Genomic DNA, 20,133 nt, shown 5'->3' on the forward strand with positions numbered 1-20,133 from the left:
TTTGTTTTTATTCAGGATAGTTTATGTACAGACAATTGGCATACAAACAAGTTTATACATTTTGATTTTGGACATAATAGAATGAACTTCGACAGTGCTACATAGCCATTATTTAATTCTGAACCCCAAAAAGGTGTGTGTGTGTGTGTGTGTGTGTGAGCAATTGTGTTTGAAGGCTACAACAATACAGTTTGGGAGACAAACACTGATATGAGGTAAGGTAAACAGAATAAATGTCAATTTTTTATCATAAATTAATTATCAACGTAATGTGTTAGATTGGGATGGTGTCCTGGTGTTATGTTCTTCGAATTTTCGAGGTAATCCTCATCTTCAGAACAAATTTTTTTTAAAATATGTACAACCACTCAGTTGAGGTGTGTCTGCCATGAGTCGGAAGTTATAGAATGCCTTTGTATTAGGTTCGCATCAGTAATTATAAATTATTGCTGAAGTGTGAGTGGCATTCTATGTTCGATACAATTAAATTATTGTTATACTTTGTCAATAATAATTATATTATTATTATGTGTTTCACTTAGAAGTAATTCTAATTTAATCATTTGCTGCCCAAGTACTTGTTGGATATATATTTATATATGTGTTACAGAAGAGCAGAACATCAATGCAAAACTAATAATTTGAATTTTCAGATGAAAGGTTGTGCCATGTTATGCCCTTTAAAAAGCATGTTTCAATCTTCTGTAAGACATATACAAATAAACATTACATTTTTATTTTGTCAACTTTTTAATAATTGTGCACCTCTGCTGGTTCTTTCTCACTAACCCTACATTATATATATAAAGTTACATGTGTATATGTTTGTATATTTGCATGTACAGGATTCATTTCTAAACTAACTAGCGGGGGTGCCCGGCATTGCCCAAGTGTTTGTTTGGGAGGAGGGGGGGTGTTAGTAGGCAGGCAGACAGGCTCGAACTCGTGATGCGAAGGTGGAAGAGAAAGTGAAAGAAAAGCCGAGATTTTACCGCTATGCTAACATGTAACAGGAAGTGAAAAGCGTTCAAGTTTAGTGATATCAATCAAGAAGTTGACTTGAAGTTAATAAGTTAAGAATCATGCAGGTGCAGAAATGAAGGTTGGCTGCAGGCCAGTTTTTGCTGTATTTTGCTTCCCACGATGTTGGGGAAAACCAGACCCCCCCCCTCCCCAAGGAGGAGCTCTCAAAATAAATAGCAATTGTTTGATATGAAGGATTTCCCCCTGCATTGATCAAAGCTAATTGCCTTTCTGGAGGTCCCGGCCGGTACGCCAGGCAGCCTACATCGCTCCGATTAGTTTCGCTTTTATACTTATATAGAGGGAATTTTATAAAAGTCGATCAAAATAAATGTAGAGACGATGTCCGTTTGCAAATCGTAGATATTATAATCTAGGAAGTATATAAAAAGTTTTAAAAAATAGTAACGTGGTCAAGAACCAGACATAAAAAAATGCGGGTGTCACGTTTGCCTTTTATATATATAGATTAATCAATCATTCATTTGGGGCACAGACAGCTGTTAGGCATAAGTGGTGAAAATGTGAATTAGTTTCATGCAAAGAGAGTAAATAGGAAGAGAGTGAAAGCCTTTTGCGAAAATTCAGAAACCGCCAATTATTGGAAAATTTTTTTTTAAATATTAGACATTATTTAATATTCCAAAATGTCAGTTAGTTTGGATTATTTTAACGTCTTTAGAGGGCACCATATAAGGACAACCTCCTATTTGAAAATTCAAATTATATTCGATTTGCATTGAAATTGATCAATAGTCATCAAGACACCAATTAAACAATTCCCTGAACTTTATTTTTTTTCTTTACATTTACCATTTATCAAGATCCGAAGGCCACTCAAGGATAACATGAATGTAAGGTGGTAGTGTAGTAATCCTTAATGGTGTAAATTGTGTAGAATTTGATTATTTATGGGGATGGCTCAATAAGAACTTGATCACATTGGATTTGAAGACTACCATGTTGTATTCAACTAGAAAGCAGGCCAGCAGAATAGTCTTTCACAGGTAGGCAGGTCTGGGAACAAAACCTTTCATTTTAAGACTGCTTAAATTTTTTAGAGGTAAATCATGTAAAGGATTTTAATCAAAATGAGAATCAGGATTCTAGACATAAAGTTTAGTATAATTATATCTTGATTTTAATATTTGTAAAAGGACATAAAACTGGTCCAAAACTGTTCAGGAATTAATTTTGCCCATTCTGGGATGGGTATTAATCTAGTACATATATAAATTAAAGTCAGACTCTTTTTTCAATTTTTGTCAACTAGGCATGAAGGGAATATTGATTGCCTATTGTTTCATACACCCTAAAAAGTTTAAAAGTTTAAGTTGCTTCTAAACCAAACATAAGAGATAAAAGATTGAAACCTTGTACGACTGATTTCCAAAAGGCATTGATTTTCCATAATATCGATGCTCAGCAAATACCAACATTGCTCGGAATTTGGCAGCCATTTCTATCATAAAACCCTGAAAGATAAAAAAAAAAAAAAAAGAAACTTTAAAGGATGCATATGGTGCTTAAGAAATTTATCAGAACACTTGTCATAAAAAGTAAAAAATATATTCTTAGAAATCTTCCAAAAATTTGAATCATCATTTTGGGTTTAATGTCCATTTTATATAATGGCAGGTGTTTGATGGCTTCTAGAAATTAACTTCCAAACTAACCTATCTCTGACCAGGTTTTTATTTATTCCTCTTTCTCTAAAATCCATCTTGGTACTTATGCATTTAACAAACCAGGCATAACTCAGCGTTCAGCTCAGATTTCTCCGGAACACGACATCAACAACTCAGGTTTAGCTGCTGCCTGATATAACATGGCGATCAGCCAATCACAACACTGTGCGCTGAGTTTCAACTCAACATGGGTGCATGCGCACAAAGCAGCAGACAAGAATTCCAATACCAATTGGAGGAGAGAAAAAAAGAACAAAACAATTCGATCATTTCTTCCTTAAAATTCAAGAAACGTGGACACTTCAAGAAATGCCGACATGAACTTGACCATCCTATCTTCTACTTAGTTCCAGACCCTGAAGACTGTGATACAGTTTTGCTAGCACAGGAAATTGATGGCAGAGTCGATGAAGTGCTCAACCTGTGGCCAGGAATGCCTACTAGCCAAGCGAGCAAGCCTCACGGATGGGTACAGCTGGAAATGCAGCAACATAAAATGTTGCCATTGGGCACCTTCTTTGCCAAATCGCGAATGTGGAATGCGCTCATGCCACACAATTGTTGATTGGAAGAATTTCCTGGTATTACTTTCTCAGGAATCCCCGGCAGATAGGCGGCCCAGGCCATACGGTTGAGATCGACGAGTCTGTCTTCAACCACTGAAAACATAACATCAGCAGACTTCTGACACCTGTCTAGGTCTTCGGTGGATACGAACCCTCCAATAAGGAGTGTTTCTTGGTGAGCGTACCAAATAGGAATGCTGAAACCCTCCTACTAATAAAGTTTGAGGAAAATACATCCTCCTGAGAAAAATGTTCCTTCCTGGCATAACAAAAAAAAAAAAAAAAACTACTCGCAGGAATTCAGCAAAAAAAAAAAAAAAAGAAAAAAATACCAATTTTGTTTGTAAAAAAATATAAATACACAAAAAAGTTTGTTTCACTTTTTCTAAACTATGAAAAAAAGTTACTATTATTTATTGAAAAACTGCTTAAAATTTATTTGACAAAAAAAAATGACATTTTCTACAAACATTTAATAAAAAATATAAATGAACGGTAGGTTTTTGTTTTTTTTTCTGTTGATGTTTCTACATTTAAAATTTTACTTTATTTTTTCTTTTATGTAGCATTGTTATTATTTCTTCGGCAACGCTCGACTTTATCCGGCTGTTGACATCATGCACCAGAGAAATCCGAGCCGAATGCTGAGTTACATCTGGTTCATTTAATGCATAAGCACCTCCATCTTTATCAATCCCACACGTTTTGTTGGCCTTCCACTGATAACTCTTAAACATCTAACTCAAAAACCCTCATCTATTCTCTCAATATGATCAAAGTCTCTTGTTCTGCACATATTTTCCTATACTCTTCAGATTTAATCTTTGGAGGTCATCAGATCTAAGCCTGTCTTTATTAGATATCCATCATATCATTTCTCTATATGCAACTGTCAATGGTCAGATTTCATTTCCATACATCAGTGTATAAATATGCTTGATAAAATTTTCCTTCTACTGGTTCATAATTGCAAAAGTTCCCTGAATTTCATCTACATACTCCTAACTCTTTTTTCTTCATTATATGCTGACTGGTCTTACAAAGTAACATAAAATTTTGTTATCCAAGCTAGCACCATCTTATTTGCATATGGATAAAAAGACTGTTTTCAGAAAAGAAAGATAGTTTTTGAGAGTCAGTTAGTTTGGAGTTTGGACTGCAGTATTTTTTTTTTTCTAATTTTCTTTCTTTGAAGATTGTAATGGGGCAGCCAAACCAGCTGCCAACATTTCCTACTTTTTATTGAAACCAACCGAGAGCTCTTTTTAGTATCCTCGCTGTTTCCTTAAGTGCAATTGTCTGAATCGCTTTTGCACTTGGTTCACCAGGAATATTAGTTAGGTAGGACTTAAGGTTCTTCTTCATAAGCCCTGTGGCAACTGTAATGATTTTAACCACAAAAAAAAAAAAAAAAAAAAATCACACTCCAATCAGTTCCCAGTTTAAAAAGGCAAGCAGATATTTCAAACAATACTAATAATGTTTGTTGCTGCTGCTTGTTGGTGGTGTTGATAGTAGTACTACTGTTACACATATAGTAAGAAGGTAGCTATCTTTTCTCTCCATGCATCTTGAATAGATAAACACCTAGTTTCTACCACTAGATTGATGACTCATTCAAACACTAAATCGAAAATATAATTCCAAGTTAATAAGTCCATATTACAAGGAGGCATTCTAAAAGTAATGTCGCATATTTTGTTTTTTCTGCTCGAATCGATTAGAGGAGATTGCAAATTAAACTGTTATAATGACTGACGTTATGCATTCATGACCTGAAAGTTGCATCTGTTGCAGATATTGACAATGAGACTCTAAGAAACTCATATCATGAACGTGTGTCAGAAGCAGAGGTGCATCATTGAATTCTTGACAAAAGTGCATTAAGAATGCAGATGACTATGTAGTACAAAAGGTTGCTTGTTTTAATGGTACTGCTCCCGTTGCCAGAGCTCTTGAACTTTTTGAGTTACAAAAATATGAGGCTTTACTTTTGAAATGACTTTCATATTTTATCTAATGACTCTAGTGAGACTTACCGTATTTCTTGAAAACCAAACAATGTTTCCTTCATTTCCTGTATAAAAGAATATTGGGCCTCCATGTCTGTCCCAATATTCAGTTGAGATAAGGTATCGTTGCTTGTAAGTAGCTGTGTACAATGCATCAAAATGATCGATCTGTCAAAAGTAAAAAAAACAAGATTCCAATTATTGTATGGTGAAATTTATTCAATCAATATTAGGATTTGATAAACCTAAATTCAAATTTATTAAATCAATATAGGATTTTTATAAACCTAAGTTCAAGTAACCTTTTTCTGGCGACTTAAACCAATATTGTGTAACCTCTTCAAGATCAGGTAAGATCTTGAAGCAAGCAGATTAGGTGAAGAGCAGTCTGGCCCACAAAAATAAACCTGAGCAGCCTTGTCAGCATTCCCAGTATATAGGAACATTTAAGGAGATTAGCAATAAACCTAACACCTCCAAGAGAGGAGGTAAAACTTAAGTGTGTTTAGCAGAGAAGTAATCGATATTAGCTAAATATTGATTAGTACTACGGAGGGCATGTTAAGATGAATGTAGATTGCAGAGGGGGGAAAAAAACAAAAAAAAAAAAAACAAATACGTGTCTCGAGCTATGTTAAAATATTCAGAAACCGGATGGCCCAAGGGCTGTAACTCTTGTACCATTCGGTTAACTCCCTTTTATAACGTTTACAAGAAGGATATTAAATTGTTTCTTTTCTTTTTTTTTTCTTTTTTTTATTTATTTATTTATTAAACATCAGGATAGTTCATTCAGAGAGTGAGGTGGCTTGATTATCTGCAAGGATGGGTCCGACTTACTGCATAAAGAGACGTCTGTTAACCTGAGCGAAGAGAATGACAATTAGGAGTTATTATTGTACAGAGGTTTTATTTTTTTTTTATATATGTATATATTGAAGGGTGGGGGGGTAGTAATAAAATCTTTCGGGTGGTCGTCTAGACTGGCTTGAACGCCTGAGGTTTGAGGTATGTTGTGACTGGTTGTCTTCGGCAGCTGGTGGCGTTGTCGCGTGTGTATAGTTTTCATCATCGGATGAGGAATAATCGAATGGATCATATGTGGGCTTTGTTAGCGGCTTAGGGATTTTTTTTGAAGAAGCTAGTGTTTCTTGTAATTTGGTTGCCCTTGTGTGTGGCAGTAGTCATGGATCCCTTTTTTCTTTGTTACAGTTAATGGGTTGGGTTGGTAGGTTGTGAAAGCCTTTGAGGTGTGGTCGCTCTTCACGATGACTGCGTCACCCATGCTGAGAGCACTGGGTTTCACATATGCTTTCTTCTCAGCATATCGCTTTATCGTTTCCTTGGCTTGAGTGTTATGCTTTCTAACACTGGGGTCTTTGGCTATAGATGTGACCAGGTGTGGCAAGCAGTTTTTTATGGTCTGCCCAAATAGGATTGAAGCTAGGGGTACTACAGTGGTAAAGTGTGGTGTTGTTTGGTAGTCCAGCAAGAACTTGAATAATTCCTGCTTCCAGCTCTGACCTTTGATTAGGGCAGTTTTGATGGATTTTTTACAGTGTGCATAAAGCATTCTGTTCCAGCATTTGGCCTGGAGCCATTTCCTGTGTCCTGAAACCGGTGATGGAGGCATAGGCTTTAAAATCAAAAGTCAAAATTGTCGACCGGTGGGGCATTGTCTGTCTTGAGGGATGCTGATATCCCAAATTCGGCAGATATCTTGTCCAAGTGGGGTATAATTGATGTTGATGAGATGGAGTCTAGAATGTCAACCACAACATAGCATGAGTATTCATCTGCGACAATAAGCAGACATTTCCCATTCTGGTGATGCCCAAAATCAGCGTTGACTTTTGTCCATGAGGCCCGTTGGTAGTGGGGACATTTGTAGTGGTTCTCTTACATGTTTGTAAGTGATGATCTGGCAGGTGTGCCAATTCCTAATGTTTTCTTCTACCAAGGGTTGCATGTTTTTGAACCAGACTCTTTTCCAGAGGAGAGCCATGGATTTCACAATGCTTTGATTTCCTGCGCATGCTATCTTGGCAGCTCTGTTTTGTAGTGTTTCAGGTAGTACTATCCAGCATCCTTTTAGGATAATGCTATCCTTGTGTGCTAGTGAAAGTTTGGCACGGTTGGCATGCACGGTGTCAAATGTTGCTTTGGCATGCCATTTGTTGATAAGAATGGCTTAAATAACGGTGATGAGAGTCTTGTCTTTTGTGATTTCTACTGCAACTTCAATTGTCATTGCTTTGGGGGTTGAAGTTGAGAGAATGTAGTTTATATATTCCTCTGCTATCTTCTGCTCCCTGTTGTTTGGTGAAGGTGTATTGAGTGGCAGTTGAGATAGTCGGCTGGGTTGTTGTGATCTTGTCAGTAGGTCAGTATGTGACAGGTAAGTCATAGGGCTGTGTTCTCAAAACCCAGCATTCAATGCGTGCTCATAGTTGGGAGTGGGTGTTATTGAAAATCGCTGTTAATGGATTGTGATCAGTGGACAGTGAATGGGGCTCTGAAAATATATATGTGGCAGTGTTCACATGCCCATGTGATAGCAAGTGCTTCGCATTCTGTTTAGGAGTATCTTTGTTCCACTGTGCTCGGCTTGAAAACTGTACTACCCATCCATTTTGTGACAGCACAGCAGAGATGTCTATAGGGCTAGCATCGGTGTACATTTTGGTGTGTTTATTCTGGCCAAAGTAGGAGAGTGAGCATGCTTTGCTCAAGGCATCCTTGAGGGTTTTTAAACATTCCATATGGCGTTCAGTCCAGGACCACTGCATGTTCTCTTTTGTCAACCGATATAGTTCATGGGCCAGGGTTGCATAGTTTGGAATGAATTGCGCGCCAGAGAAGTTAGTCATTCCAACTTCTGATTCATTTTTAGGCTCGAGTAATTCAAGGATCTTTTTAATTTTGAGGTCACTTGGGCTGATGCTTTTGTTACCGAAAGTGTGTTCAGGGAATTACAATGACCTCTTGTTATACTCCTATTTGCCACCATTTACAGTGAGCTCTTTTTTAAGAACCCAGATGGCTCAGGGGCCATAACTCCTGTGCCATTCGGTTATCTCCCGTTTATCAACGTAATGTTTACAAGAAAGACATTGCACTTAGGATTGACCTAACACTGAACAGAATCATACCTCAGCCTGACAGACGCAAGGCCATCAACTGTTAAGGACTTATCCTCAAGTTGTATGAAAATAATATATGCAAGCTGTGCCCAGTATCCGTAATGAATTAATTATGGATAAAAAAAAAAGATATGTTGACAAAGTTTAAAACAGTAAATTTATCGACGTCCTTTATAAGTAAGGATGAAGACAGATAAGCCGCCAAGTACTAGGTGTATCAGAATTTGGGGGAAATTTTTGACACCCCTAACAGAAAACTGCAAATAAAATATAAAAAAAACTCGTAATTTCTCTTTTTAGAGTGGGTTGTTTATTTTCTGTATGAAATATACTTCCAAAATAAATTATTAAAGTTGTTTAAAAAATAATAGAAATATTTATTTTTTAGAAAACAGTGTTTACAAAGTGCTGGCGCGCGTTCAACCAGCCATTTTTTTTACGTATGAAATCAATTGAATTTTACGAGTGAAATCTTTTTCAATTTTTAAACTTTAAAAATTTATCAAACTTTTTCTATTGGTTCAATTCTTACGATATTTTCAGGGTCAATGTGAAATTTTATGCTCTTTCCAATAAACCGAATATAATGTTTTAGACAAACGTTTTTTTTAATTCACCAACCCCCCATTTTGAAATGTCTACTAAAATTTAAATAATTTACTCACCAAAGTTTTACATATCACAAATTGAAGATAAAAGGTCAATAAAATATTCTAATCTAAAACACAAAAAGCGTTTTTGGAAATTTACCTGTAAATTCCAAAGTGTAAAACCCTTTTCTTTTTAAATGAAAGCTCATGTTATGCTTATATCGTCAAGTAAATACCAGATTCTAACGAAAATTTTTTCTATTTCGTTCAATGTTTTTTTTTTTTAGATATTTTAAAAAAATTCACTCGATAAAGTAGAAATAACATATATTAATCAAAAACTTGTGTATTTCATTAAGAGAATAAAAAAAAATTAAGAAAAAATTTTTTTTTTCTAAATCGGTCGACTGGGTTTTTTGTTTAACGGCAAAAACTTCTAAGTGAATGTGTTCCTTTTTTCACATACAGAGGCCCAAAAATATTAATTTTGGTTAGTAGCACGCAATAAAAAGAGATATTAATTATGGCGTTTATAAGCCACCGTAAGATAATCATGAAAAAAAATCAGATTTGTCTCCCTTTATTTGAACAGTCAAAAAATCTGAGTTTGGATTTTTTTTTTTAATCCTTGTTTAAAAAAGTATTTTATTTAAAAAGGACATGGAATATAAGTATAAATATGGATAAATTTTTAACAATGAACAATGGAAGTACACACTGAATAGTATTTTTTATAGGTAAGTGATTTTTTGGCATTTATATATATTTTTTTAATCGAACTAAGTAAAATTTCGTTGATTTTCTTTAAATCTTTTTTAAAGAAACCGGTTTAAAAAAACAAATATTGTATAATTTGCTATCAAATCTGTTATTTTTAAAAAATTTGGTTTTTGCTCCTTTAATTAAAAAAATTAGGGGTTGAATTACATTTTTCAAGTAGTTATAGGCTTTGAAAGATAGTAAGTTGATTTATTCAAATTCATATACAGCATTTTTAATGGCCGCTTCTGATACACCTAGCTAAGTACACAATGAATCCTTTCAGGTTTACATTTCTGCTGTTAGGACTAGCTTTCTCCTAGTTCTGCTCTACCACAGTAAATCAGATTATGCAACTCTGATCTGTTTTGATAGGCTTCAAGGGGGACAATTCTGGACACTTTCATTATATTATTCGAAATAGTTTGTGTTCATAATCTCCTCTATATATAAAACTCACTGTGCTTGTATTTCCTACAGTAAGAAAAGTTTGAGAATCTATATAAAATCTAAAAAGCATATTCTTATGTAAAATTTACAGGAAAGACAATTTTTGAAAATTAAGTTTATTTTTTTCTTAATTTGAGTATTTTATGCCTCTACATTTTTTATTGTAAAACATAACCTATTAATCTTTTATAATGAAGTCTTAGTTCTGTCTGTGTTCACAAAGGTACAGTTTCACAAATTAATCTTCATATTGAAAACTAGGTTTTATACATCATGCGTATATTTATTCAAAGGAAATTTACATTATAGAATTCTATTTTAATAATAATTAGCTCTGTTTCGATTGTTCTATTTATTATTTCAAGTTGATTTATTTTTAATTATTTGGTAAACTGACTGCTTTAAATAAATAAATAAATAGCTTTAATACAGAAATAAGCTTTATTTAAAAGCTTCAACAACAAGTGACTGGAAAGACACGGTGATAAAAGGATGATTTTTTTTTTTGTTTTAACTATGGCAAATTAATTAAAAATTTTTAGCGCCCTTTCTATTCAAATAATTAAATAAAAAGGTAAACAGAAGATTAATATTACTTCTAGCATTTAATCATTCTGTGTGGAGGTTGTCTGAATTCTCGAGGGAAGTGTTTTAAAAATTCGATTAATATATGTATCATGTATATATTTGTATAAAGTATAAACTATAAAGTATAAAATTGATGCAAAGCAAAAATAGAATTTTTTTAGACTGAGGCAGCATTTACTTAAAGTTAAATTTATTCCGAGTTGTTAATTTCAAAATAATTCAACTTTTTACTTGTCTGAATTTTACTTACGCAAAAATGAAAAAAATAATTTGAAAAAGAAACTATATTAAATATATCGTCTCTAAATTGGCTATAGTTCTACACATTTTTTTAAATGATATATTAATATATTTTTATGGTGGGGGTTAGGTATTATTGTAGATGAGCACCTTCAGTTAAATCCCCCATCTCCAATATTTAAAAATTCTTTCAAATACAAAACTCAGATCACTGCGTGACACTCGATTGGCTCAATCTAACTTAGTTCAAACACATCTTAATTCAAAAGAGATGTATTAACATACATGTATTTTGCCACATAACATAAAGAAGTTTTAAATCATTGCAAATCCCAAATTTCAATTAGATCAGACTACTGGAAAGTGGTCATAAGCATTACTTATTGAATGGGATTAGGTATTATTGTAGATGAGCACCCTCAGCTAAATCATCCCTCGCCTCCAATATTTAAAAATTAAAATTGATTTTTTGTCAGGTCTTGTAAAAGAATAAAAAGCTCACATTCCCATCATTGCTCTCACATTCCATCATAAGTGGTAAAGTAGTACATACCTCCAAAGCGCATTATAGAATTAACCTCCCCCTATTTATATATAACACTATGTTACTTTAGTATAAATTACTATCATCATAACTTTAGTAGTAGTCCAAAGAAGCTTAAAATAAATGGGTAATAATTTTTTAATTTTCAGCATATGAAAATAAGGAAAATGCAAGACTAAAATCATGTTTACATTACTGATGCCTTAAAACAAGGTTCCTATGTAGTGGCCATTTTTAAAGTGCAGACATACATGTATTTAAGAAACCTAACAAAAATCAACTTCTGGTCAGATTTTTACAAAATTTTAGATACTTATTCACATTTGGATTTATTTACATTTAAACTAACTGCCATTGTATCGATCGATTTGATTGGTCGAATCTAACCAGACATGTCACGTGTCTTTGGTGCCGATTTCTATTCCTTTTCAGTATCTTCAGTTTGTTCCAGATCAGCGAAGGAGGAAGGACTCGTTTTTATTATTTCTTCTAGCAAAGAGACTCGAGTGCTAATATTAGTGCCTTCTATGCTTCAAATCTCAGTCGTGGATGAAGTATAGAACACATTTGTAAAAGCCTAAAAATTAGGCTTACTTACAACCGCATTACAGACCTTTCTTATCATTGTGAATTTTTCATCTTTGGTATTCAGCCTGTTTACATTGTTACCAATTTTTTAGGGCCATGAGGAACACGGCTTCCTTCCCTGCAACAGACTAGGACAGCATGCAGATTGCAAAAGGACTAAAACTACCGCTTCATTGAAGTAACCTACCAGCTCCACCACATTGGATGCAAGATGGGCACACTATTTTGCAATAATATCCTATGTACCAATAAAGTTTATCTTGAATTTTACAGGTAGCGTTTGTTGTTTATGATTGTCTTATTGCCTTCAACGGAAAGCATCGAACATGTTAGTTAAAATTTCCATCTTGACATAAAATAATTCCTACACCCTCTCCATGTTAAAAATAGCTTTTCTAAATAACATTAATCTTACAAAAAAAACAAAAAAAAAAAAAAAAAAAAAAAAACAAAAAAAAAAACATGGCAAGTGCTCGTCTAAGCTCCAATCTATGGTCCCCCCCCCTCTTCGCTAAATTTTCATGAGAAGCACTCATCTAGCTGTAAACAATATCAATAATTTCCCCCACTCTTTATCTGTGCCGAAACCTAAACGTAGAGTCCACGAACAAACTTATTTTCTTAGAACTGCACACCTGTGGAACTGTCTTCCGTTTGTCTGTATTCCAGCTGATTAAAATATAGTCATCTTCAAGTCTAATGTAAACAAGTTCTTGATAAGCTGTTCCTCTTAAATAATCCAATTTACCAAATTTCCACTGCTAACGATTCCTATGACATTGTCCCATTGACTACTGTACACTCTTTAACCCTTATTCTCGAGTGGCCACTGGGCCTTGATAAGTGGTGACTCCTATGTAAAAAAAAAAAAAAAAAAAAAAAACACATTAACATGAGGAGGAGGAGAGGAGCTTCCATTGACTATTCTGTACTTTCACCAAACAATTTAATAAACAAAAGGATGAAGTTCAAATTCCGTACAATTGTTTATAGGCATGTACACTGAAACTGATCGGTTTCCAATTACCTTTTGATTGTGTTTGAAAGATAAAATCCTGAAGTTATTCTCTAAAAAGAAGAAAAATATTTTTACACGCGAAAAAAAAAGTTATGAAAAATGTTTTAAAGTTAAATAAATTCATTGTAAAAGTCCTTTGAAAGATATTAGTTTTGGGGCCTATTTCAAAGATACTTAGTAAAGTAAAGTCTTAGAATATTGAATTAAATTTAAAAAATTTTTAAAAAACACCTCGTTTGTAGAAAAAAAAAAAAAAAAAAAAGGAAAAGAAAAAAAGAAATGGCTTAATTAACCCCCAAAAGCTAAAGTTTAATAACAATTTCAGCTTTGCACACTCAAAACAAACGAAAAGTCATCGCATGTAAGATCTACGGAAGCCCAAAATGTCAGAAAGTCAATTTTATAAAATTTATAATGAAATTGAAACATTATTATACCTTAATTTCTGTATTTTGAAGATTATAAAAAAAATATTCATTAATTTAGGTCATCCTATTTGTGGTAATAAAAAGGAAGTGGTTGTTTGATAAGAATATTTGTGTTGTAAAGGTAAATTAAATTAATCCTTTTTAAAACAAAGGAAAAGTGAATTTTAACTGTGAAAGACGTCAATTAAAATCACTGATTACACTGACAATTTATTCATTGAAAAAATAAGCAAAAGAAATTTATTAATAACTGATTGGGGGGGGGGGGCTTTGCCCGGTCGTAAAATATGCTTAAATATATTTTAATCTGTCCAGATTTTGTATATATTATTATAGAGTCATGATTTCAAAAGTTTAAAAAAAAAAAAAAAAAATATTTGGATGCCATACGCTAGAATCGAAACCAAAATCAAAACTGTAGCATTCAAAGCTGGTGACGTTACCACTGTATCAACGTCACACGCATATGAAGTGATTAAAAATAAACTAAGAAGAATGAACAAAATGTACAACAATTTTTTTTTCAATTTTGACCCATTTTTGACCTCTGAAAAACTATTTTAACTGGCTAAAGACCCATAAAAGAACGGATCTGTAAAAATCCAATCATTTGAGACCCCTAGTGGCGACTGGCGCTCTGCAACTTTTATTTTCGGAAGAGCTAGAGTTTGAAAATATGGAAACAGACAGACAAAGTGAGTTTTATAAATTAGATTAAAGAGAATAAGGCAGATCCTATTTGTTTCCTTTTTTTTTTTTTTTTGTTTTTTTACAATTTTGCCCATCCGTATTTGTCTAAATTAATTGTTATTAAAAATAATGCCTTTTTAAAATAATTTTTTTCTTAGTGATTCTGGATCTCAATTTTCATTTTCAGGATTATAAAAAAAAATTTCTTATGCTAATGTTAACATCATCATGCGTACAAGAAACGTAGGTACTTGTACAGTTTAGTCAAGACATTAAAAAATGAAAATATCGAAAAAAGGTTATATTTCACGTATCTGTTATGAAACAAAGTTCTCCAAAAAAAAATTTCACTTAATTTGATCAAGTAGTTTTTTTTTTTACAGCGAAAAAACAATTTGTTATGATACCGAGCAAAAGGTTCGATTTTTAGGAAGAAAAGCTAGAATTAAAGATGGGGAGGGAGTGTCGGCAATTTACATGGAGTTATCTCCCCGTGGCATGTTGTTCAGCTTCAGCAAATTTCACAATGGCTGACTTCAACGCGCTCTCATAAGAACGTGTTTTTCCGCTGTAAAAAAAAAAAAAAAAAAAAAAAAAAAAAAAAAACTACTCGGTCAAATTAAATGAAATTTTTTTCGGAGATCTTCAGTCCAAAACGGATACGTACAATATAACCTTTTTTTTCGATATTTTCATTTTTTAATGTCTTGACTAAACTGTACAAGTGCCGAAAAATATATTACATTTGAAAATTTTGTGAGATTTGTTATTAAATAAAATTATATGAAATATTTTTTTTTCAATTACAATACTTAATTCAATGATAATATCGATAGTTCAAGAAATTAATTTTTCTTTCAGTTATATTGACATGGACTTCAGGGACTTTTTTCATAATATTTCAGAAATAAAAAAAATTAGCAAAGGTGTTTTTTGTTTCAAAAAAAAATCCATTTACAATAATAATAAGAAGAAGGAGAAGAAGATTAGCTCCGCATTATCTTGTAATTTCATAATTTCATTACGTCGTTCCCCACCCCCGTTTCTACACGCTGCATAAACAAATATGGCCGCCACTTTACATTGCGACATGAAAATATGTTTGCAATATCGTGAAAAAAACTCAATTTTAAATACGATATTTGTTTTCAGCACACCCGAAAACCCTAGAGAACAAGTTTTTAAAAGGTAGGTTGCATGTTGGTCTACCAAGCCACATTTACGAAAAATTAATTTAATTTAGTGTGTCTCAAATTAAATTCTCCCCCTCCCCCAACACCCATAAAATTTTAATTAAATTTATCGCTATTTTATGTTTCCAATGTAATCCCCCCCCCAAAAAAAAATTGTCATGTTGTGGGATCCGTTTTATTTATGAACCTGAAAGGTTAAAGTACAGAATGGTCTCATAAATAAAAAATTAAATTTGTCGTTTTATTTTATGTTTCAAATTTAATCGCTTCCCCGCAAAAAAAAAGAATTTGTCAGGTTTGCTTCTCTCCCATACCCCCACTTCAATAGCCAAACTTGAAAAAATGCTAGGGGGTGACAAGTTCCATTGAACACTAGGCGGCCAAACAGTGGTTGCTCATTTTACGTTAAATTTATATAGGAAAGTGATTCTCCCCTCTAAAATGTTAAATTTTATGGGGTTTTTTTTCAAAATTTCTTCTTTCATATTATGGGTTTGTATTACTGTACACATAGATTCGAAAAAGTTGTCAAAAAGCAAATATATAACAAATAAATGTTATCAAAAGCAAGATAAGTTACTTTTCTACCAAACTGGATATATTTTTCGTGTTTTTATTCAATGTAACATGTTTATTCAGCTCGAAAAACAGTGTTTACCGATGTATTGGAAAATTCAAGATGGCGTCTGATTCTCTCTTTAACACAGTAAGTTTGGGAAAAGGTGTTATAAATAAAAACCCAGATAAAACACTGTTAAAAACTCGCTCAATATATGTTACCGTGACATAGGTTGACATATATTCGGCGGGTTTTTAATAGTATTTTGTATAGTTTTTTATTTATAACACCTTTTCCCAAACTTACTGTGTTAAAGAGAGAATCAGACGCCATCTTGAATTTTCCAATACATCGGTAAACACTGTATGTTTTTCGAGCTGAATAAATATGTTACATTGAATAAAAACACGAAAAATATATCCAGTTTGGTAGAAAAGTAACTTATCTTGCCTTTGATAACATTTATTTGTTATATATTTGTTTTTTGACAACTTTTTCGAATCTATGTGTACAGTAATACAAACCCTTTTTTTAGATGTAATCAAGGTCACTGACAACAAATCTGATAATCAAACCCATTGCAAATTTACCGTTTGCATGGTATTAACCCCTGAACTCAGGGACTATTTTCCAGCTTCCATTTACGCTATGACAGTTGTTGAATGTGCCTTCAAGTAGCAAACTGCCTTTTCACATGGCATACGAATCTTTTGTGGAATATTTAAAATTATATGAAAAAGAAAAAAAGCACTCCAAGTGGTGGTGGTGGGGGGTAACGTCGGAAAGACTTTTTTTTTCAGAACAGAATTTTCAAATTTTTCTGTTTTCATTGGTGGATAATTTTTAAATTCAAAGAAAAAATTGTCTAAAACAATTTTAAAAAGTACATTATAGTACTTTGGGGGGGGGGGATTTTTTTTTTTTGTCTTACGTAGTTTTCAATGCGGTTTACAAAAGCATAAGTACCAAACATTTTTATGTTTTTCATTCTTTTCTTTTGGGGCGGATAATTCACTTATAGAACCTGTGTGGCTTAACAGGTGCTTCTGCAGTTTAATTAACCATTTTTCCGTAAGTAACGCGCCGACATTTACCGATTAGAATACCATTTAACATTTTCAGAAGATTTTACTGTTTTCTGTTCATATTGGGGGAGGAGGTTGGGGTGGTGTTGGGGCGCGCGTGCGCGCCCCAACACCACCCCCGCCTCCTCCTCCCCAATGTAAACAGAAAAAGGTGCTTCTGCAGTTTAATTAATCGTTTTTCTGTAAGTAACGCGCCAACATTTACCGATTAGAATACCATTTAACATTTTTAGGAGATTTTACCCCACCCCCGCCACTCCGCCTTCTTCCCCAAACAGAAAACAGTAAAATCTTCTAAAAATGTTAAATGGTATTCTAATGGTAGTCGGCGCGTTACTTATGGAAAAATGGTTAATTAAACTGCAGAAGAAGCACCTGTTAAGCCACACAAGTTCTATAATTGAACACCCCCCCTCAAAAAAAAAAAGAACGAAAAACATAAAAATGTTTGGTGCTTATGATTTTGTAAACCGCTCATGAAAACTTTGTTTAAAATGCATTAAAAACTACGTAAGACAAAAAGAACCCCCCCCAAAAAAAAAAGTACTATAATATTTTTTTTTTTTTTAAATTTTGTTTTAGATAACTTTTTCTTCGAATGAAAAAAAAATTTTGAAAATTCTGTTCTGAAAAAACAAAAACAAAAAAAACTCCAGATTTAGCGAGGAAAACCGCTAAATTGGCAACACTGATCACCGGTGACAACAAAAAAAGTCCCTTCTCATTAATGTTTCCTTATTATGAAAACGAAAAAAACGAAATAAAAATACCTGTAAAAAAAGAGAGAGATTTCAAGCGACTTCATTACTATTACGTTTTTTGTCACTTTTCAAAATGTTACAAAAGAAAAAAATATACTACGGATATTGCAGAATATACAACAAAAGGAAATAGTAGTCAGGAAACCAGAACATGTCTTCAATAATAACTCAAACTTCAGAAAAATAAAAAATACTGATAGAAATCCAGCCAATATGTGTCACCGTGACATGGGGTGAATTTTTATCTGTATTTTGTCTTATTTTCATGATTTAAGCGATAATCGAGACTTCCTAGATGAACGTCAGATGTCGGACGTCCCGTCATCGTTCTAATTTATCAACTCGGCATCGGCACCACTTGTGTGTCAAATTAAATAGACGTTTTAAAATGTTAGACCACACAAAACTTATCAAGGTAGGTAGAAGGGTAACTTATCTTGCCTTTGGTAAGATAATGTAACTGCAAAATCCACAAATATTCAATACAAAAAGACGCGTGCACACACACACACACACACACACACACACACAAAATGTACTTATCCATTTACAGGTTGCATGAAATAACGTGTTTGAAACTTTTCATCGACTTTCATCTGTGAAAGTTTGGGTCTGTAGTTTTCTTTATATCCATCATTGCGACGGGAATTAAATGTCTGCGGAAATAATCTGCCATGGATTGTACCAGAACAAGAAGCCAGGCAAAAAAGCACCTGCATCCAGATAATAAAATGTTCCATCTTATTTTTGTAAAAATAAATAAAAAAACTATGTATAATTTTCTTTATAAAAATAACACAACGCAATTTAATGTGTCCGGAAAGGATTTGCAAAGCGAAGAGAAAGAAGAAATTTTGGTGATCACATGTTTAGAGTTAAAGATAGTCACGTGACACAAATCTTAGTTAAAGTAAACAGTATTTGCTTAGTTTAATCAAGACCTTAAGAAATGAAAATATTGAAAAAAAAAAGAAAAACAAAAAATTATATTGGACGTATCTGTTAGGAAATTAAATTTTCATACAAATAAATTTCACTTAATTTGATCAAGTAGTTTGTTTGTTTTTTTTACAAAGGAAAATTAAGTTTTAATGAGATCGATCGTGTCACGGCCAATATTGCCTATTTCGCGGACGAGGAGTGGTTCCTATAAACGAAAAAGGTCTAAATGAACAGAGAAACTCTAAAATAAGTGAAAATATTTGATTTTTTTTGTTTTTTGTTTCAATCTCGTCAAATTTTGGCAAACTTTAAACAGTGATGGAGTTATCTCCCTTGCCCCCCTTTTCCTCGTCCGTGAAATACGTAGGATGGCCGAGAAGCGATCGATTTCATTAAAATTTAATTTTCCTAAAAAAAAAAAAAAAACTACTTGATCAAATTAAGTGAAATTTTTTAATGAGAACTTAATTCCATAACAGGTACGTAGAATATATTTTTTCAATATTTTCATTTAATGTTTTGATTAAAGTAAACAAATACCTAATGTGTCGTCCTCTCTTACTAATTACAACATGTGCGCATTCCCCCCCCACCAACGATGGCCAACGAAAGTAACACATATATTAGTGAAAAACTAAATAAATGTTAACAAAGAAATGTTGGTTTTGTTATAGTTATTTGGAAAGTCGGTAATATCTCTAGAATCGAAAATTAAATAAGATACATTTTCACACACAGCATTTGGACAATCCATAATAGCTTAGAAATCGAAAATGAGATAAAATACACTTTCACTCACACCATTTGGGCATTCAGTGCTTATTCAGATTGGCACTTATAGTAATAAACAAAAATGTACCTACTTGCCACGGAATGAAAATAGTATATTCCAAAAATCACAAAAATTGATCAAATATTCTTTTTTTTTTTTTTTTTTTTAAAGGAGGGGGAAAAACAAATTTGCCATTTTTTTTTACCTATAAGTGATGTGAGATTTTCTCTCACAAGGTTTTTGCTCCTGGCAAAATGGAAAAAAACCAAACAGAAATTACAACAAGCTCACCTTAAAAATTCAACGTAAATTTTATTAAAGTAAAAAAGTTTCATGTTGCAAAAGATGTGTCATCTTCAGCTATCTGCCATTTTGGGCTGGTAACGTTCCCAAAGGGAATAATAGTTTGTCTTCGATAAAGGCTGGATAGAATTCCTGCTAACGAAGAATGCGCAGGTTGGAAATTTAGAGGTGTCTTCTAAGATGGATGCTGC

The 20,133-nt window shown here is 33.1% G+C and overlaps 1 protein-coding gene across 1 annotated transcript in view; it reads right to left on the reverse strand.

Moving 5' to 3' along the window:
• The window catches only part of LOC145287857 (lysosomal Pro-X carboxypeptidase-like), a 60,996-nt gene extending 42,175 nt beyond the window's left edge, over window positions 1-18,821 (reverse strand). Inside the window, exons 1-3 of the mRNA XM_080135738.1 lie at window positions 18,477-18,821; window positions 5,317-5,457; window positions 2,397-2,498 (exon numbers count right to left, since the gene is read on the reverse strand). Of these exons, the coding sequence (XP_079991864.1) occupies window positions 2,397-2,498; window positions 5,317-5,457; window positions 18,477-18,665 (432 nt within the window). The 5' untranslated portion in view covers window positions 18,666-18,821. The remainder of the gene's footprint in view (window positions 1-2,396; window positions 2,499-5,316; window positions 5,458-18,476) is intronic.
• Window positions 18,822-20,133: the final 1,312 nt, after the last annotated feature.

The sequence above is a fragment of the Euprymna scolopes genome, chromosome 11 (genome assembly GCF_053919585.1).
Source record: "Euprymna scolopes isolate OS-2025 chromosome 11, ASM5391958v1, whole genome shotgun sequence".
Classification (NCBI taxonomy): Eukaryota; Metazoa; Mollusca; class Cephalopoda; order Sepiida; family Sepiolidae; genus Euprymna; species Euprymna scolopes.